The 22,284-nt window shown below is 37.8% G+C and overlaps 1 protein-coding gene across 1 annotated transcript in view; it reads right to left on the reverse strand.

Annotated features, from left to right (window-relative positions):
• KCNH7 (potassium voltage-gated channel subfamily H member 7) overlaps window positions 1–3,435 on the reverse strand; it is a 208,571-nt gene extending 205,136 nt beyond the window's left edge. The window contains exons 1-2 of the mRNA XM_041403568.1: window positions 3,193–3,435; window positions 974–1,204 (exon numbers count right to left, since the gene is read on the reverse strand). Coding sequence (XP_041259502.1) covers window positions 974–1,204; window positions 3,193–3,268 — 307 coding nt within the window. The 5' untranslated portion in view covers window positions 3,269–3,435. The remainder of the gene's footprint in view (window positions 1–973; window positions 1,205–3,192) is intronic.
• Between the last annotated feature and the right edge of the window lie 18,849 nt (window positions 3,436–22,284).

A 22,284-nucleotide genomic window follows, 5' to 3' on the forward strand; every position in this document is an offset into this window, starting at 1 on the left:
AATATTACTTAAGTCTCTCCAAGATAACAACAGAATTATTGAGAACAGGATTTAACTCTGTGACTTTAAAATGAGAGAGCACATTGCATGTGATTCTAAAATTGATGTAAACAACACACTGGCACTTCTCCAAAACTAATTTAAGCTCAGCATTTGAATATGAATTTCCTTTTCCTTCTCCCAAGAGTGTACACAGCAAGAGACAAAATAAGGTACACCACAATTATAAATTACTTGAATTCATTTGAAAGATGGGTGCTTCTGTAAATAACTGGGTAATTAAAAAACAAAACCCAACCAACAACAAAACTCTACATATAACTATTATGTATCATAATTACTTCCCATGTGTGTGCTTTTTTAAATCTGCAAATACATTTGTTCGTTTTTTGCTCCTAACAGGAAAAAAGCATAATCAGATTCAGTCATTCTTCATGTATTGACTCTTTACTAAATAACAGGGATTAGTTCATACTCTAGGCATACCCAAATTTTGACTCTGGCAATACTAGGACAATATCGGTAGTTCAAATGCAGGTACTTCACAACATCTCGCCTCTGAAAAATGCTCATCCCTTTCTTTATAAGTTAATGCTTTCTTTATGATGGGCAGTTTTTTTCTACTTTTAACTTTGTGGTAAAACGTTGCATTTAAATCAAGGTACATTTCCTATATGCTGATTACTTTAAGTGATTAACATCTTTAAACCAACCGAGAAGAACTTCTGTTCCAGAGTTGCAAACACTGTGCTGGCTTCATTCAGCTGGTATAGTGAGTGTGCAGTGACATACTCCACACACACACTACTCTCAGGGCAGATTCCCTTACAGATCCATGCAAATGGATTTCACTGGACTTCAGAGAAATTACAACACCTCCAGCAAAGGGGCTGGCCAGTACAACACACACACTTCTACCAATCAACTGCTAACCAAACACGCAAAAAGTTTTGAAAATAAAACCAGACTTTACCATCTTTGTGATAGTAGGTGACTTCTACTTTCCTCTCCTCTGACCCCAGCAGGGCTTGAGCAATTTGGGCAATATGATGTCTTTTGGTCTCTGGCCCATGAAGAAAATCACAGGTGCAAGGTTTCTGCATGACATCTGGCCTGGAGAACCCGGTCATCTCACAGAACCCATCATTGCAGTAGATGATAGCACAATTCTGCACTCTAGCATTAGCAATGATGAATTTTTTATCTGCAATAAAAGAAAGTGATGCATTTTTTAGTGCTCTTTCAACATTTCTTATAGGGTCGATTGCAGAGATGAATGCTGAACAACCCTTCTTTCTACGAAATGCCTGAAATAAAGAGATTTTCAGTAATTTAATGAAGACAATTTGAATCATAACTTTTAAAGAAACTTCAATTAATTTAGAATACATTAAAGATTAATATAATTCCTTTTTTAAGGAAATAAAACCACACTATGCAAGTGTCTGGAAATCTCCTTTTGACTTCAAAATTTTGTCTGTTTCAGGCTTCACTGAAGCCCAAATGATGAATGCTCTCCCGTCAGTTGCAGCTCCAGGGAAGTCCTTGAAAAGTTAGCAGCTTCTTTTGGGGAAATGTAGAACCCCTTGGGAAGGGGTTCTTTAGTGAAGGTCTTCCTGATGTAAAGTCCATCTCAATCTACTTTATAGGGGTTTTCATTGAGGTGAATGACAGTAAATTTATAGTATTTTAATACATCTATCTAGAATGTAACAGAAGAAAAGTTCCTAAAAAAAAAAAAGGGGGGGGGGTACATGAAATGATTTTTATGTTGGAAACATTTTGCAAATTTCACTGAAGTTCTGTGCTTCCATCCATCCTCCTTTCCTAAACTCTCATCTCAAAAGACATGTTCAAAAGTTTTCAACTCTTATTAGTTTGTTTCTGTTTACCTTTTTAACACACTATTGTGATTGTAATTATAGGTGTGGGACTATGATACACACTGATAATAACATTAATTTTTAGCTACTCAAATTCACAAGGTGATTGCTTGCTTTATAAACGATTTTTTACATGACACCAAGTAAACAGTGCAAGTCTTCAAAATTTTAAATATGACCGTCTTTGAACACAGCGACATATTTGGAGATTTCATTCTTACTCTTTCTGCTATCTTTCAATCATGTTGAACTTTCACTATCACTTGCCTATTTAGTAGCTAGTGCATTATTACTGTCAAAAAATCTACACTACATAAAAACTTGGAGTAGCAACACCAACTTAGCATATAGTTAAATTAGTAGTAGCACTGTCTTTATTTTTTTTTCAAAAAATATAAATGTTACACATGCTAATATGGGTCGAAGTATATGGAAGTATATGAACTGGAATTACCTGTAAGGGCTCACACCAGACTGATACCAAAATTATGCAAAATATTTAAATCAATGTACATATATCAAACTACTGTTTCGAAATTAAATTCATTTTAAGCATCAAGTGATCCTTCTCACAGCTAATAGGAAACCAGAATTCTGGCCAGGAAAAAACACTTCAGCTTCAGCCTCCTCGACAAGTAGTAAACTGCTGCATTGGAAAAGATCTCACAGACTCTCCCTGAGGATGCATTTGCACTGGTTTGATAGATATTTTAGACTTACATAAAAAAAAGAGAGAAATTTGACAGCAATATCTAAATGCAGTCATGACGACAAGGTAAGAGAGTATTTCCTCTTTAATAACTCTTCTGATTATTTTCTGTTTCCTCTAAATCAAAGTCTGAAGTTCTGCTTAATTTTGAAAAGGCAATTATTATTAACAGCATTAACAATCATAATAATAAATCTAGCCTATTTTTTAGGCATTGCAAAGACAGCAAGATTCTACATTCTGCTTTTAGAGCCATCTCACTGGTTCAGAAGAAGGTAAGAGATATAACTTCTATAGCTGTACAATATGGACACAGTCAACGACAAAAACTATTCCTTGAAATAGGGTGGGAAAATAGCCCCAACCCCCCTTCCCCAAAAAAACCCAAACCCAAACCCAAACAAGCCCACTAGCCAATAATTCAAGTTAGTAATCTGTATTCTAGATCAAAAACATTGCTACTTCTGCCAGGGATCCCCTCCTTACCTCCGGGGTTTTCTTTGCAAGCTACAAACTTAAAAATAGTCGGGAGCTGCTGCCCATTTAGTCACAAGCAGAATAAAACTACTATAGCAAAATAGATATAAAGCGAGAACTTACTTTGCCCTTCAAATTTTCGTATGATTGTACCCAAAAATGTATTTTGTGGTGCCACATGACCTCTGCGAACAGGCATGTTTGTACAGGTCTTCGGTTTTCTGTGCACAATCACTTCTCCAAGGATCTCCTACACGGCTCCAGCCCAAAGCACCGAGCCAGCTACCCTTTGTGACAAATCATCGTCCTCTGGAGCTCGGAAATCTCTTCCCATTAGCACCACTTCTAGAGACACGCTTTTCCTATTGGAGTCAGATTCATCCCCCAGTTTCTCTCTTTTTCTTTCTTTCTCTCCTTGCTTTCTTTTCTATTTTTTTCCTGGAGGATCTCGGACGCTATTGTCTGGGGCGGGTAGGGGTGGGGTAAGCAGGAGGAGGTGGCGGGTGGGGAAAGATTACAAGGGTAATCGATCTCTAGCACCAAACATCGCCAATTTTCCAAAGCAAATGGCTGTGACCCGGCAGTTTCCGACGCTGTAGTGGTGGTTTGAGGGCTGGAAGACTAATGTTTCTCCGCTGCCAGAGGGAGTGACGTTCCCCCCCTCCGGGCTTCACCACGGCGCGCAGCAGCTCGGATTACTCAAGCGTGGTTTAGCAAGAGCCAGCCAATAAATCTCTTCAAAACTCGGCGACAAACAGCGGCATCAGGAATAAGCTACACCCCAGCAGCACCGCGACGTGCCACATCCCCCACCGCGGCGGCTGCAGGGGTCAGCGGGGACCGAGGGCGATGGCGGCGGGGGGGGGGCCCCGCCACCTCCGGTAGCCCCGGCGTCCCCGCCCTCCCGGCACCGCCGGCCCCTTCGCGGCCGCTGAGCGTGGCCCGCCGGGGAGCCCCAGGCGCTGGCAGGGCCGGGGAGGGAGGGAAGTTGGTACACGCCCCGTCTGGGGCGGGGGGCGGCGCGAGTAGGGGTCGATGTTGAGCGATGGGGGAGCGGGGGAAGGGACCACCGGAGCCCTCGGCATCCTTCCTCTTCCCAGTGGAAGGGATTGCCGCCTCCTACGCAGCGTGACCCAGGCGAGGGCTTCCCCTCGCCGCACGACCCCCTCCCGGGAGGAAGGGGGATTCCCCCGGCGCCGAACGCTGCTCCCGGGCTGCCGAGCAGGTGCCAGCCTCCGCTTGGGGCCGAGCGAGAGGCGCGGATGGCGCGCCGGGTCCCGCGGGTGCGGGGGCTGAGCTCGGCACGGAGCCCTCGCCCGGCCCGCGACGGCACCGAGCGGGTGCCGAGGCCGCCCCGTCGCTGAGCCGCTGCCCGGGACCGCGCTCGCTGGCCGTGGTGCTGGGGCCGCCTCGCCGGCGCGCACGGAGGCGCCGCTGCCCGCGCTCGGGCCCGGGGAGCGCCAGCCTCCCCCCACCTGGCTCCTCTCAGCTTCTCCCATCGCACAGCAATAGCTAGGGAGGCTCCCGGGGGAAGCGGGTATTATTTTCAGGCTGTAATTAAGGCTTCCTGCACTACCCAGCAGGCAGAACGGTGTGCGTTCAGCACGGCTCGGCGAGGTGACACGGGGAGAGAGATGGGGGCAGCCATGCGATGCTGGAAAGGCATCTCTAGGGTAGTGCAAAACACCGGCGGCTTCTTAATAAACTCATAGGGCAAAAAAAGAGAGGCACCTGAGCACCGTTCTTTGTAATCGCAAGCACAGGATATCGAGCCGGCAAACCACCGCTTCCCACCTGTTCTTCCACAGCACAAACAGGTGTTTCCTTATTCCCGTGAGCTTTTCAGAGGTGTGGCCCTTTGTGTCACTGTTACCGTGTGTCATCCTCTATATTTATCAGAGGTGGGGCACAGTCTGTTGAGTATGAGGGTGCATTTCTGGACTAATTTAATTTAATCTCAGCGGAATATCTGGATTTACACAACTGTGAATGGTGTCTGAAAATAAAATTTATATATACCTAAACTGTATTAAGATGGCTTCATAGTAATTGACTGTGTACTAATTACAAAGTCTCAGCTACATTAAGAGATATATAATCAAATATTTAATAAATCTTAGGAAGCGAGCATTGCTTATTTGCAGGAACAAATGTTAAAATCTCTATATCAGAGGTATGAATCAAAGGAAAAATATCCTTTTTTTTTTTTTGTAATAATGTTTGGAGAACTCATTTTTTTGACTCTGATAAACACTAGAGAAAAAAATGTCTTAAAATATGTTTGAATACTTTTCCTTTGGACAGTGGATGAGCATTCAAGTTGAATTTTTCTCTTATTGCTCTTTTTCTTTATGAAAAACATATATTTCTCTGAAAATGTTTTCAAGTTCCCAAACACAGTAGTGGAGTGAAAAGGAACATATTTATTTTAACACTTTCTATAATACCTAACATCTAGTTAAGTCATAATGGCCACCAATGACATAATTCTCATTTTTACATTAAAAACATCCCTTTGATATCTCTATAACAGCAATAAAAAATAATCACAATAAAACTGTGACCTTTACTGAACAATCAGCGTTTACTTCTAGTATTGAGCAATTAGTAGCAAACTAGATCAACTGCAGGCCAGTAGAGTCCAGAGTCGAGTGCTTTAGATGCCTGTCTGGAAAGAAAACAAGAAAAAAAAATTAAAACATAAAAATACGTTTTAGAATTCAAATTCCACTGAAACCCCATCTTTAGGTTAAATTTGAGAGTCACACTATGCTTGCCTGAAAATTGGAGGCACCACAGCTCCATGACTCTGGAAAACCTTTTTTGTTCCATCTCCTGACAGTATCTTGAACTTTAATGTTGATTATGTGAACGTATATTATAGTCCTCTTTTTTTCCCCCTTTTTATCCACCTTGGTTGGTTGGTTTAGAACTGATCAAGATAACCTCAGTGAGAGCAAGATAACTGCTACTGAAAGACAAGATCTGAGATGTGGTTTTTAGCAGGGAATGAATTCACAAGAATGATGGGTTGTAATAACTACAGGAGCAATAGGTGACATCAGAAAATCTTTCATTGTGGTGATTTACACTCCTGCAGTCTTGTAGATGATCTATTGCTCCTGGAGTGCTTAATGCTCGTTGTGCTTATTGCTTGATAATTTTCTGTAGCAAGCCAATAGAGAAGTGCGAGAGGAAAATATATTAAAATTGGACAGCTAACAACCAGCACAGAGAAAGTAATGTGGAAGAATTTGCAGTTGATTGGGAAAATATGCATGCAAGTGGGAAAGTTTGAATCCATTATAAATATGCGTCTCTAGTGTGATTAAAGAAATGGAGAATGCCATAGAGATGTGTTTTACCTAAAAATCTGTACAGTTGCTAACTTCGCAAGAGACCAGAATACCGAGGGAGGGTGTCTCCGGAGCTCGAGCCCATCCGGCGTGGCCGTGCCCGTGTCCTCTGCCCCCTTGTGGCATTGGTCCTTGCGGCACCACCCTCGCCACAGCCCAAGGACAGCTCTCGTGAGCGCGGCTGCTCCTCTGCAGAACTATATTTGGCATTTCCTGGCCTCAAGGAGAGCAGCTGATTTTGAAATAGTGGTTACAAGGTTTTCACTGGCATTTTAACTACTTCCTTCTCAAGTTTCTTAAGAGAATTTAGAGGACTATATGCCTAAAGATGTATTACTGATGTGTTTCGACACCTTGGCAGTTAGCAATTAAACCTGGTATTGTCAGGAAAAGATGGCTCTCGGGAAATAGCTCTAATAATATTTCCCATCATATTTTTTGTGGGGAAAAAAAACCAAACCAGAAATCAGATTTAGTCCAGAATTCTTATGATATTTGGCTTTTCAAAGTCTTATATTTGCCCTCCTGTACACAGAAGTTTAAGTGCATTCGCAATAGAATATACACTTTTTGTGCTGTAGCAAAATACAGTTAATTCTTGATAGTTCTTTTTCTCTTTCTCTTTCTTTTTCTTTCTTTCTGTCTTTCTTTCTTTCTATCTTTCTTTCTTTCTATCTTTCTTTCTTTCTATCTTTCTTTCTTTCTATCTTTCTTTCTTTCTATCTTTCTTTCTTTCTATCTTTCTTTCTTTCTATCTTTCTTTCTTTCTATCTTTCTTTCTTTCTATCTTTCTTTCTTTCTATCTTTCTTTCTTTCTATCTTTCTTTCTTTCTATCTTTCTTTCTTTCTATCTTTCTTTCTTTCTATCTTTCTTTCTTTCTATCTTTCTTTCTTTCTATCTTTCTTTCTTTCTATCTTTCTTTCTTTCTATCTTTCTTTCTTTCTATCTTTCTTTCTTTCTATCTTTCTTTCTTTCTATCTTTCTTTCTTTCTATCTTTCTTTCTTTCTATCTTTCTTTCTTTCTATCTTTCTTTCTTTCTATCTTTCTTTCTTTCTATCTTTCTTTCTTTCTATCTTTCTTTCTTTCTATCTTTCTTTCTTTCTATCTTTCTTTCTTTCTTCTTTCTCCTTTCCTTTCCTTCCCTTCCCTTCCCCTTCCTTCATTTCTTTCTCTGTCCTGTCATTGTTCCAGCTTGCATAGGATATTTTTGTTGCTTTTACCACATATATCCTGCATGCCCCTGAAATTTTTTCGTCCATCTATGTTATATATGCTTACAATTTTAAATAAGGCTGGAATTGTCTTCAGAGCTGTCAAGAGCAATACTGAAACCTTATTTTGAATCCCATTTTAGGCTAAGATGACCTTTTTGATTCCCTGACAGGTTGATGTCTCTTATCATCACCTTTAGTTTATATCAGTCTTGCTTTCTCATCTCTTTACTCTTTTATGTCTTTGCAGAACTTCAAGTTATAGCTCTGGATTTTTAGTTCTTCACAATAATAATGATCATCATTGAGATTATGACTGTCTACACTTCAGGCTCAGGCAAAGTCTGCAGTTGCTGGGGACAACAGACTGCCAAATTACTTCTGTTGGAGAAGATAGAAATCAACTACATCGTGAACATCCAAATAGCAAATCTCTGCTGATGCTACTGAGACAGACACTGGGTGAGTGTGGTGGCAATTGCTGCTGCCAGAGCTGGTTCCTTCAAGAAGTACTTTGTCTTTGCTTGCACTGTGCTGATGCCTCAGACACCAGGTCATTCTCTATCCTACAGCCACATGGTCTACACAGCTACCTACACAGAAAAATGGGAATGCTTCATTATTGGTGTTACAAAACTCACCTTGAATTCGATCTGATTATGGTTATTTTGTGTTTCACTGTTTCCACCCTAAAGGCTCCTATGTCTGGCAAGATCACTAATGTCAATGAGATTTCTCAGAGGCAATTATATTTGGCCTTAAGGCATACGTCATCATTGTGTCTGCATATGGGTCTTATTAGTATTCAGGACTTCAGATATCTACACAGGAGAAAGACTCAGGTTTTTAGGATGACAAAGGAAGTGTCTGCATGAAATTACAGTCTGAAAAGTGATTAAAAATTTCTATTTAATTTTACAGCTAGTTTAATCAGTAATAAAAAAGTTATATTTTGGATTTCATTCAATGTATATTTTACATGTAATTTGATGACAAGAATTTGAATTATAAATGTAAAATCCATAAGGCAGAACTTCTGTGTGCTAAATTTCCTAGTCTATTAAAGGTAACATCACACAGGGAAACAGTAAGGCAGCAAGCAACTTTACTTTTTCTGTAAGGATTCACAAAAAGTTGTTAGTTATTCTACAGTATCTATTGCTATTATTATGTGCTACATTAGAATGCCTAGGAATTCAGAACCTCATGACTTAAGATCATTTTGGAATTAGCAGGTACAGGTATGAAAAGAGAATTACAAAAACCATCAATATATCCATTTACTCAATACCCTGCCAGTGGATAGTTCCCTTTAGTATATTTGCATTTGTATTATTCATTTAGGATTTAAATTATTCAAGCAATGAGGCTTGCACTTCTTCCTCTGAGAGACTCCTTCACTGTCTCTCTGTCTCACCACAGGGCTTCATTCCCTTGTATGAAGCCACAGTTTTGTGTGTGGGCTCTTGCCTTGGGGTTTACAGCATTTAGATGCACGCTGTGTTTCCCTGGGCTCTTGGCCTGGAACAGGCACTTCAGGCTATTCTGTGCTGACCTTCTCTGGCCAATTTAGAGCATCAGGAATGATCCCAGCATGTGCTGTTCCTCTGCAAGATTTTCTAGCTGGATTACAGTGCTATGACTCTATGATTCTGACAGCTGTCATTCCAGAAAGAATGTTGATTGTAATTAGGAAAGACTTGAAACATATTTCTATTAATTTATTTGTTTCCTCCTACCATATATAAAGGAATTTTAATGGTATACAAATCCAGTACCCTGCTCCATATAATTGTGAGTAAATCTGTACCACAGGGAAATGTAATAGAAGATAAAAATATGCTTTCTCCATAATTTGTCTTCCATTATAACATAAATCCAGGTATGATCTTTTATAATAATAGTTTGTGCAAATCCCTGTAAGAACTACTATGCTTATTATATCAAAAATCTTAAGTTTTAATCTCTTTAGAAGTATATGCCTAGAAAATATCAAATGAGCTGGGAAAGGGAAAAAATTCATTTCTAAAGCATGAAAAATTAAGTTATTGTCTGTAAGTTACTAATTGAACCAGATCCATGCATTTCTAAGATTAATTATCTTGGTACCAAATTCCATTTGCCTTCTCCACAGTGCATTCGAATATTAAGTGTTAGGACTGCCATCTGTCAGGTGAGGCTCATTACTTTTCTTAGCTTCTCACTTGAATAAACTATGGTTAGAATTCCTTCTTCTACATCTGCATATTCTGAATGTATTTTTTATCAATAATAATGAAAGAGTGCACCTTGCATTTGGATCAGATTTTTAGTGCTTTCCAGCTCTCACCATAATGCCAATGAAAAGTACAGCAATGGCCCAGACCTTCCTGAGGTTACAAGGATTCTGGTTTTGCCTGAAGCTCCTGTTAGGTCAGCTGCAGCAGGGTTCTGTGGCATGTGTCCTCAGTAGAAGGTATCCTGGACTAGGACCTTCAGGGAGAGCAGCCCCAGCACATTCTGTGCTTGCACAATTTCCTTTCATAATTTTAAAATGGTTTTGTTTCTAAATAATTAAAATGGGCCATATAAAAATCTTTCACAAAATGAAATTACTATTCTGCTCCAGTTTTATAGATACCCCTCTCTACTGGTGGGGTTAACTTCAGAGAAGTCACAAGATTTCTGCTCTTCAGCCTTTTTCCTCATAGGGGCTGGAGTCCGGCTTGGCTGATATTTCCGTAGCTAGTTTAGCAAGCAGTAGATAGCCAGAACTCTTTTCCTTTCCTCTGCCCTGCAGCAACTGGCAGTGTGGCAATGCTGAGCAGCTGTAGGGGAGAAAAAGGACAGCAGCTGCTCTGAACTTGGTTCATGATCACATTTTTCTTGAGAGTGACCAGAAGGCAGTGAGGCCTTTTAATCTCCTTTGGACAGTATCAGATTGGATATGCTCTCAAAGAGTCCGTATACATATACAAATCATATACAAATATCTTTCTAGCACAGATAAACATTAAGATCAATAAAATACAGTTTTGAAGAATATAAGTGGTTCTTTTTGGACACTGGTATCCTAGTAGTACAAACAATATAAGAATATTTAAAAAATATGTCTTAATAGATAAATATGGGGTTTGTTTTCTTCCCTTTCCTTGGGCTGATTTGATATGTTATGATTTTAGATAAATTTTGTTCCCTTTTGCCCTTTATGTCATGTTTCCTATTGTTTGCAGACTTCTGTCTTCACTGTTTGACTACTGTCCATACTACTACTGTATCTACAAATTATAGTCAGTTGTTTGTGCTTTTCAGCCTCCAAGGCAGAGGAATAGAAGGACCAGGGAGATGGTAGTACAAATGGACTGGAAACTGACCTGAAACTGGCCAGAAATTATAACATGCACTGAACTTTAGAGCCAAAATTAAATATAAATTGAAACAGTTTAGGGGAAAAAAATAACTTCCATCAATTTTAAATACTATTTCAGATGTTTATTCCAGCTTGAGAATGTTTTTGCTGTTTCTAAGGATGTTTGTTACATATCCCCAAAGACCTTGCAGGCCTCAGTCAGAGTCTAGTAATCTTGATAAATTTGGATATATGTCCCAGAACACAGTATAGCAGATAAATTCCTGTTTCACTCATAAGAAATAAACTTCATCAAAATAACACGAGGCTTTAGTGTCAATGGCTCCATATGGTCTTGATGAAGGTGAATTTAATTTTCCAAAATATCTCAGTAGTAGTACATTGTGTTTCTATGTTAATTTTTAGTGTTTTATACCTTCTTTGCTCTTTCTGCATTCTGTTAACATATTTTACACAGTCACTTCATCTAAATAAGGTAACTGCAGTTTCTACACTCTGCTCACTTAGTCATTAACGATTTTATTATTAGCATATTCTAACACTCAGTTCTGTAGGCGAAGCTTTCTCCACCTGCCATGTATATTTTCTCCCTACAACTGTATTTTTCCACATTTATTTTTTCAGTATTGTTCTCACAGTAATAATATTTCTCTGTAACGGTGTAGAGTCCAGAATTGTATAGACTAATTCTTCCTGACAGTGTACTTATCAGTGCTTTTGTTCACATTGCTGTCAAAAATAATCTGCAAATATCCATTTTGCATATTTCTTTTTCAATATTTCCACTCTTCTTTCATAATACTATAGCATGAGGTCATGTCTAATTATATGACAAAAATTGGCATTTGTCTATATTCATTTGAAGAGATACTCATATCCTGAAACAGCATTTTCCTCCTCAAAAGTAGTGTGAGCTGATCTGCTGTCTGTGCAGATTAATCTACCTGCACATAATACATATTTAGCCTATGTATTATAGGCTAAATATACAAACCCAGGTGCCTGTCTGGAGCTAACATCTCCAGAGTTATATCAATGCAGCTGCAAATGAATGGGGAGATTTTTCATCAGTGCTAAATACTGTATTCAATAACCCTACTGAAGCCAATATGAACGGAAGGTATTGAAAAGTGAGAGTTTTGCTCATGATCTGTGATGACAGACAGAGATAATCAAATGACATGTGTTGTTTTGTGAAAGTCTTCTGCTGCCTAAGATAGAATTTATTTAAATCATCTCTCCTGTATATCCGATCTCTACCATTAAGTCTATTTGGTCGCAATATAAATAAGATATATTTTCAGTCTACTTTTTCTAGCACTTGTCTTCCATACAGTTCAATATATTTGGCAGGATGAATAATAATTTCAGGTGAAAGTCAAATTTTCTGCCAGGAAAGAGTAATAAAACCACTGCTATGCTAAAATACATATTCAGAAATAGCAAGATTATCTCATCATAACACATTTATTTATTTTTCATTTTTCTTTTTATTATCCTTTGTTCAGTTAAGATAGGTGCATGTTAGATCACAGTAGAGATACTAATTTGGTTGATGATTAGAATTTAAACTATTTTTATACTTTATACTTAGTTTTGCAATAAAATAGCCAAACTATCCAGATATGCTTTTTGAAAGAGGACTTCCTCTGTACGTGCTGTAGCACCCAAAGCAACCACTCAGAAACTGCTTTAGCTCAGTATTCTGGCTGCTCATGGGTGATTTTGAAAGTCTGATTTCACCACTCTTGAAAAAAAATCAATATAGACATACATTAATTTTTATGCTGTTTAAGCTAGAAAAATATTCATTTACTCATTTTCTCATATGCTGTGTCAACAGCTTGAAAGAAAGCACATCTAAGAGTTTAAATCCTCCATGTCTTTATGTCAGATTAGGACAATAATGTACAACTCAGATGACTGCCTATCCAATCCTGCCTCCAGACTTTCACATCCTGACAGACCCATGGGTGGATTCAGACCCAGAACTGTACTGCTGAAAACATAGGCCTTGTTTTTATTCCAATTTGTCATTAAAAAACCCAAATTGATAAAGTCATATTGAATATTGAGAGAAAATATTTCCTAAAGGCATTTTTAATTTTTCTTAGGATTTTTTTTCCCCAGGAAATACTGACATTTTGGGAAGTGAACATGCCAAATCAGACAACTCTACTGAGGGAGAATTTGTGATAATCTCAAATAGAGATTTCCTCATTCTGGCACCTGAAAACTCACTCAGACTGCTGTGATTCACCTGACAGTGAATATCAATTTTCAGACCATGTCAAGTAACCCAGTCAAGGGCTATACATCCTTTGAGAGTAAGGGGTACAAAATAAATCTTCAGTTTAGGACAAAACTGTAATCCTGTTTAGTGCTTCAATAGTCCTTTCTCTGCTAAACTCACCTAGCCATGATGATTGCCCAAAGCATGCACTGCTCATCCTTGGACATTCTCAAGCCTGAGCTACATAAAGCCCTAAACCACCTGTCCTCACAATTTGCTTGACACGGTTTGAGGCAGGATATTGCACCTTCTGAGGCTGCTCACAATCATATTATTGTATGGTTCCATGATAGTGTGTTTGATATTTTCAGGTATATTGAGACTTGGTTTCTGATTATCCAGAATATGCAGATGAGGTTTTAATTATGCCACTTCTTTCTCTCTATTATATCTTTGTGCTGGCCTCATAGCCCCTGAAGTATGTGGTTCCATTTCTACATTAGCTGAAATCATCAATGGTATGAATAGGATTCCCTAGGCTTGAGATGTTCCATAAGTGATACATAATTGATTTACATTTTAAAAGACATCACACATACACATGTATACTAGCAGGATACTTGTCTGTGATATCTGAAACCGTTTCAGATGGAACATTAAATATAAATCCACAATATTTGCTTGTACCCTTTTTTCTTCTTTCTTAACTATCTAGACAGAAGCAACATTTCCCCTGACTCTCAGAGCTCCTTTGCATCAGCACTGCTTTTCTCATGAGAGTTTGATGTCTTCTAGCAATATTTATTAATCTGCTATAAAGTACTTCCAGTTCTGTAATTCTTTCTTTAAGTTCAGGGATAAGACTTTAATTTCTTCCACTGCTCCCTTGTGCTGGAATAGCACAGGAACTTTTCTGATCGTTCTCACAGATGGAAGCTCATGACTACATTGCTTGGTTACCAGATTTCCCTCTTCCTCTTTATTGTGTATCTCTATCCTCAGCACTGACATGTTTGCCTTTTCAGTAGTCAGGTGAACAGGGTAATTTGAATAACTGCTGTAGAAGTAAAGACTCAAGGGGTTTGATTTAATTTTGTTTAAATGTTAGTAAATGAAATGTGATCTGTTAGGGAGTAGTAGAATCACTGTGCAGATGACAGGAGTCAGACAGATCTTATTACCTGGAATAATTGAAAACTGTCTGCTTTCTGTAGTTTTGCTTGGCCTTCCTCATCTAAGAGTTAAAAAAAAAAATATGTACTGCTCTTGATGGATTCTAAAAAAGGACCATAAACTAGCATAGTTCTAGTCCAGTTTCCATGAGAAGTAGTGAAGGCAGGTGCACCAACCAATGCTCAAAGGAGACGGCTGTGTGGATAAACATTAGCCAAAGTGTGCAAGTCAGAATAATTTGGATTGAAATAGTCATGTTCAAAAGAATAAGTAGTTATAAGAGAACAATTTATTCATCTCAGTTCTCATAAACTAACTTGTGATCCATGTTTTGTCATCCAGAAGATTCTGAGATTGGTGTCCCATTTGTGTCATTTGCTTTAGACATCAATAACCTCAGGACTCTGTTTTGTGTTTTAGTCTCTCCTGTTGATCTTCTAAGTGAACATTTTACTGCTAGAAAGAATTCCTGAGAGTGAAAAAGAAAAAGGAAAAGAAAAACAGGAATTATCAATATTCTGTTTAATATAAATAGAATAACATGCTGCTGCTTGAACACACATATTTATGGGTGAATTTCAGACAAGCCAGTAGGTATCAGTAGGTAGAACATACATTATAAGCCAAAAATATTGCATTATTTTTAACCCACAAGAATGTGAACAGCTGTGGGTCTTGGAACACTATCAATTTATGAATCTGAGAAACTATAGAGCATTGAAATCCCTCCAAAATAGTTCACACTTGAGACAGATCATGGCATATGATAATCTGGTAGCAGATCCTGGCTATAATGCCATCTGCTTTTCCTATGTGAAAATACCTCAGGAAGGTTGGGAGCATTATAGTGATATGTGACAATCACTACCTAAAAGCACATCTAGTTCAAGCCAAGAGGAAGTTAGATTTGGGGGGGGGGGGGGGGGGGAATTATTTTTCCCTAAAATACATATAGAATTAAAAATGTCTAGCATTATATATAATCAATTATGTCAATAACTGTATTTTGCACCTTATTTAGCTTTAAAAATTTTACATTTCTGGATAAATAACAAATTGTCAATAATTTCTGTGTTTAGTGATTAAAAGACTTTCTTTACATCTGCTGTCTTTAACAACTGCTAGCCAATTTATTCTACCTATAATTTGCTCTCTATGCTATATAATGTCTCTGTATAGTTGCTATGTTTCCTATTTGTTTGGATAGCTGGGATTCAGATGTGTATACTTAGGATATTCTTCAACAGTAGGAAATTTCTGAAAGGTAGCAAGGAATTCAGTTTTGAAGGAAGATTTTTTCTTTTGCTTTGATTAGGCAAATTACTATGAGAGTGATTAAGTAAAACAAAAGAAAATTATAGGGCTTGGAGTTTTATAAAAGAAGAGGAAAGAGATACTTTTTTTTAGGGGGTCTTAGTTTATTACAGATCTCTCCAGAACTGTTAACTTTCCATGGACAAGTGTCCCTCCCTCCCACTTTCCCATTGGTTGATGTATCAGTCACATTCTGATAGGCACCATTCCAGCTTGTATTCATGAAACATTTTGCAGACTGTGTTTTATACTGGAGGTATTTACCTTATTTTCTTGATAACAATTTTTTCTCATTCTTTTTATTAAGCACTAACCTGTTTTTTATAGGTTTATATACATTTTTAGTAACTTATACTGCCCTAGTAATAATATCCCCAGCAAATAAGCATTTCTAGCCTAAAACATAGGCAGCAAATGACAACAGACGTCCCTGCAACCTACTGCTACTAAAGCATTTCAATATGGAAACACGGCTACTTTAAGCCTTGTTTTACTCTCCCACTTCTAATAATTTTAAGGGATCTAATTATACTCTTTCTCTCCAGAGAATTTTCTGAATGAAGGGTTATTCCACTGAAGTCAGTACTGCCATATAATACAGAATCAGAATCATAAAGGAGAACAGTTGTTTCCTGATCCTCTGGTGAAAAGAAAAAAAAAATGGTGCCATGGGATTAGAAGCTAACTGGTTTATACATACTCATACCCAGGTTAATAAAAAGATAGCAAAAATGTTTTCTTTCAGTCTACAGCTGTAATTAGGCAGCTAAGTTTACACAAAGTGAGATTTCTGATATCCAGCCCAGTTTCTAAAAACTTTGCCTTTTAAAGGTAAAACACCAAACTGTTTTATCCATGGTCTTTGTCACCAGGTTTAAATACCTGTTTGTTAGGTGTTCAGCAAATATTAAGCAAAATCCATTCGAATTCTATTTCTAGCTTTAAAATTAAAACTCCCAAGGGAATTCTATTTCTGTTTATAAAATGAGATGGAGGGAAAAGTGAAAAAATTCAGTAAGAGGCCCATTAAAATGTGTAACAGGACTTGAAAATTGTTTTAATTTTTTTTTCTTATAAACTAGGTATAAGTTCCACTTGCTGTTATTGGGATAGTTTCTTTCTCAAATACTTTACACAAATAAGTAGGTTATTGGGAGCAGGGGTGGTCTTCTACTTTCATAGCCCAAACCATTAACCTTATGATTAGATACAGATGTCTGCCTAAAGGACAGTATTTTTTGTGAAAATGCAGCCAACTTTTGGACGTAGAGTCACATGGCTCATTAATGTCTCTGTGACCACAATGCCACTTTCATATTTGTATTTGCTTCCAAGCTAACGATGTTATGAAAGCAAAAAATCTGCAAGTTACACAGTAGTTAATCCTTGAATGAGAGTGTGCCTATAATTATGATCACAGGAACAAGCAATCTACAAGAGTGTGTTTACTCTGGGCTGTGCTCATCAGAAATCATCCATGAAGGCCCATGGCAGGTACTGAAGGCCATGGATAATGGCTCTGCCAGGCTATTCATTTAAGCTTAACTCTTAAAATAGTGTGAAGGCTGCATTGTTTAAATCAATCAGTCAGCATATCAGGAAGTAGAATATGAAGTTTTATCAGGGAAATTAAGTTGCACTCCAGCCTATTTTATTATAGTTCTTGCACCTTATATGTGCTTTATTGTAAGTCTCCATTTCACAAGTTGGTAACTATAGCAAGTTTCTGTATTCTCACACTGAGAAGCAGCAGAAAACTGCATAATAGCATTAGCCATGTGTGATGGTAGCTTTTTGGGATTAATATACTCTAATTTCATTGGGTGAAAATTTACTTTCTCATAAAAGTTTCCTTCATTTTCTGAATTTGATACCAGCTCATGCTTGACTAATTTGCTGTCACACTGTTATATATGTGGCCATACCTGTTAACCAGTTTGAGGGGGTTTTTTTTGGGTTTTTTTTTTTTTTTTAATCAGAGAACGCAAGGACAAAGTGGGAGAATAAGAAAGTGGAATATAATGGAAGATCCTTGTATTCTCAAGGTACAGTGAGGATGACTCTCTCCTTGGATACCAGTTAAGCCAGCAGTGCTGGTGCCAACAGCATTCCTGTAGACAAGTAATATGCCCAGAGAATAGAGCTGGCTTTAGGTGAAGGTATGGATGCACACCTGCAGAACCATGGACATTTAAATGAAGAGACTTAGTGCCAGGTTGTCCTTGATTTTTAAACTTGGCCTTACTAAACTAACGGAAGTTATGAATTATGTACAGGTACACTGACTGCCTTTAGAAGAGAGGGCATGTACCTTCAATACTGATTTTGAATCCTCTTCTTTAAATAGAAATGCTATCGATGGAGGGAAAAGCTGCTGTCAGATTGCTATGTTCTGTCTATAATCTATTTGCTGTAAAATGGAAAATGACCCAGGGAAATAAATGTGTTATGCAAGTCTGGGTAAGAAATCTCTAATAGAAAATGTTTATTTAAAGAGAGACATAGTATTCCTGCATATGTGTTACAGATTTTAAAATATCTAAACACCTGGAGTTGGTAGTTGTCTGTGCTGTCCTTGCTAATGTGAGAGGAATCCCAACCAGTGTGTTAACTAAAATCTTTGCATGTTTACATCATGTCTGCTGGGTGTTTACATTTTTAAATGGCACATACCCAGGAATCTGAAAAGAAACCAAGCAGTGATAATTTAGCACTTTGAAATGAAGTACATAACAGCTACACTTTAAAGCAAGGCTATTGCAATTCAGTCAGTCACCAACAAAAGGCATTAGAAAGAAATAGGAATGAATAAATAGCATATGTGAAGAATTTGATTTTAAATTGATCTTAAAATCATAGAATCATTTAGTTGGGAAAAAAAACCCAAAACAACCATTAAGATCATGGAGTCCAGCTGTTAACATGACAAGTTCAGTATTGAATCATGTCTCTAAGTGGTACAACCACATGTCCTTTAAATGCCTTCAGGGATGGTGACTCAACCACATCCCTTGACAGCCCATTCCAGTGCCTGACAATTTCTTTAATGAAGAAATGTATCCCAATATCGAACTTTAACCTCTTCTGGAGCAACTTGTGTCCGTTCTCTCTTGTTCTATTGTTGGTTACCCAGGAGAAGAGGCTGACCCCCACCTTGGTACAACCTCCGTTAAGGGAGTTACAGACAACCATGTGGCCCCTCAAGCCTATATTTTTTTTTCGAGGCTAAACAATTGCAGCTCTCTCAGCTGTACCTCATGAGACTTGTGCTCCAGACCCTTCACCAGCTTTGTTGACTTTTCTGGACAAGCTCCAGCATATCAATGTCTTTCTAGGAGAGAGGGCCTAAAACTTGCGCAAGATTCGAGGTGTGGCCCCACCAGTTCTGAGTACAGAGGGACACTCACTGCCACAGTCCTGATGGCTACACCGTTTCTGATATCTTGCTTGGAATAGGCTCAGCATCTTCACCCAGAGTGTGGCTGGGCCCTGGAACAGGCTCCCTGGGAAGTGGCCACAGCACCAGCTGGACAGAGTTCAGGAAGCGTTTGGACAGTTTCCTTGGGCACATGGAGTGACTCTTGGAAATGGTGCTGTGCAGGGCAGGGAGTTGGACTCAATGATCCATGTGGGTCCCTTCAAAATCAGCATATTTTTTGATTCTGTGAAATGGCAGCAAGAAAAAGGGTGTGGCTCTGTAGGATTTTGTACATTTTAGATTTAATGTCATTATTTTCATTATGTAAACTGTCAATGGAAAAAAAAAAAACAAACAAAAACAGCAAATTGGTAGGAATAGCCAGGTTATTTCTACTATTTACTTGGATGGACATAAATTAAATTTTTCAGGTACTTTTTGCGGTATATTTATGTATTAGCCAAACTTCTTCTCTTTATGCTAGTACTGCTTGGTTCTTGAGTCACATTATCATAGAGCAAATGAGAAAATAGTTATTTTTCTTTTTTAAAATTTATTTCTGAATAAAGAAATAATTTGGTATTTAAATAGGCAAGAATTTGGAAAAGTACTGTTACACATTTTTAGGTGAAGAGTAGCATTACATCTATGAAAATACTCTGTGACATCAATTATGCTTTATTTTTAAAGAAATGGGTCAAATACTCAATTTCAGTCAGGTAACTATGAGTTCACAAAGAGCTGCCAGTTAAATCATGCCAACCATTATGAGAATAGTATGGTAAATTGCAAAGTGGACTATAAAAATGACACTCCTTATAAATGCCTGTTCCCTAATTATCATCTGAACTTTGTCATAGTGAGACAACATTAAACAGGAAAGTTTTATCTGACCTGTAGAGTTAAATATTAGCTAGCTTTAGGTTAAAAATACAGGCAAAATAAATAGACTTCAACTTCGATCACAAAATGGGGCAATTGAATAAGTGAAATCTAAGCTGTGCAATTGAACTGTTTTACACAGAGGAAGTATAGAAACAATGGATAACAATTGACAAAATGTTAATTCCCAGGATCCATGCACAGACTATGGGGAAAAAAGAATAAAAATTGCCAGAAGAAACCTCAGTACATAGTCAGGTAAGCAAATTAATGACATTTTGTATCAGCTTGGCATAAGCAATTCAGTGTTATTCATTGGTGTCAGATATCAATGAAACATCCAAGAATAAAAACATCAATTGAAAATTGTGACCGATTAAGGATATGAAGGGATTATAAGCATTATTCATGCTTTTTTCTATTCAATGACCCCTCAGTTTGATGGAAGATCTATTTCTTTCTATGTTAAATCCCTAAGTGTCACAAGATATTTAAAGAATATTTTTATAAAGTGCATCTGTCTCTGGAATAAAAGATCAGAAATGTGCTGATTTCATCAGGGCTGTACCATGTTGTGTTATTCAGATATTTGGCTAAATTCTTCAAATTTTATTGAAAAATAAATCTTGGGAAATATGACCACATGAAAGCTCATGCTGACATTAAGAAAGACACTAAAACAAGTTGGTGGACTAAAATACATAGGAATACACTCCCCATATAAAGCATCAGAAGATAGAAATCTACGATACTGAAACACAGCAGTTTCCATGTTGTTTGGACTCAATGATCTTACAGGTCTTTTCAAACTTAATGATTATATGATTCTCTAAGTGATTCCACTTAGATCATTAGAACAGTCCCATCATAACATCCAGTTTTTTATTAAGGCAAAAGAAGTTTAGGTTTTTTGCATGGCCATCAAATTTTGGAATTATCTAACAGGACTTAAGTGTCTCATCCTTCATAATTCATTCAGCAGAAGTATTTCTTCATTGTGCTAGCTAAACAAATCTCAGTGTTTGAGTTTGTTGACATCTTACCTAGTAGCTCTGAGATGATTCCAGAGCACCACTGTCTTGGGGTGCTGACTTGAGCATCACAGCTTCAGAAGCTGGCACTAATTATATATGTTTCCAAAAAGTCCATCCTTTCCCATCTCTGTCTTCTTGTTTTGCTCCTGTGCCGCCTACTCCCGTATGCCAGAGCAAGTGTTCATGTACTCACAGTTCAGGTTGAAATCAACCTAGAAAAAGAATTGGTAGAGGATAAAACTTTATCTTTTAGCAGGAACCCCGAATTATGTATGTTTAAAATGGTGATGCTACTTAAGAAATCTGAGGGGCGCTGGGGGAACCTTGCTATTACCAGCACAACAAAGGGTCCCCTCTGCTACATTTCAAGTACAGGAAATGTCTCATCACCTGTCCTCCTGTTTCTCTGAGTCCCTGAGTTGCTGTAGCTGCTGAGGGTGAGTGTTGAAACTAGAAACATTTGTTTCTTCTCCCAATTACTTAAAAAACAAAGGTTTCATATTATTTTAGAAGGAATAAAAATACCTATGTATTTATGGGAAATTATGAAGTCTTTCTGCATGTATCACTCCAATAGGGCAAAGAGATGCTGCCAAGGTTAGGAGTTGGAAATATCCTAATTTGACCCAGCCCTGATTGTCTTTGACTTGGAAATAGATTTTAGGATATTCGCCTTAAATATGAACATATAAGATACCCATACTACTGGTCTTATTATATAAGATACCATACTGGTTAGAAAACACATTTAAACACTTTTGAGCAGAGAAAGTGAATAACTCATCAGACAGAAACTAATTAAACAGATTGGGCATTTTCTGGCTCTTTTTTTTTTTTTTTTTTTTTTTTTTTTTTTACTGTACAGGTTATATATACAGCAGTATTTTTAATCTGAATGAAGCTGGAAGAGAACTAAGGAAAGGAAAAAAATATTCTTTGGTCATTGTTGGAGAAACTTTATTTGGATGACAATAAAGACTTGTGACTGATATCATATGCCCTGAAGTGGTGCCTGAACACAGGTAAGAAAGTGAAGTTAAAATTATATTACTGTGGCACATACACACAAAAAAGTGTGTAACCAAATATTAATTTGCTTAGGAAAGGAGTTAGGGAAATACTTAACATCTGCTTGGAGACATGACAGGTAATAGAGTTGGTTAATAAACCAAATATTTATGGATAATTTATCTGGGATTTTCAGAAACAGATCTTGATTCTTTTTTTCTTTGGTGACTATTAT

Source organism: Onychostruthus taczanowskii, unplaced genomic scaffold (genome assembly GCF_017590055.1).
Source record: "Onychostruthus taczanowskii isolate IOZ18803 unplaced genomic scaffold, ASM1759005v1 scaffold20, whole genome shotgun sequence".
Classification (NCBI taxonomy): domain Eukaryota; kingdom Metazoa; phylum Chordata; class Aves; order Passeriformes; family Passeridae; genus Onychostruthus; species Onychostruthus taczanowskii.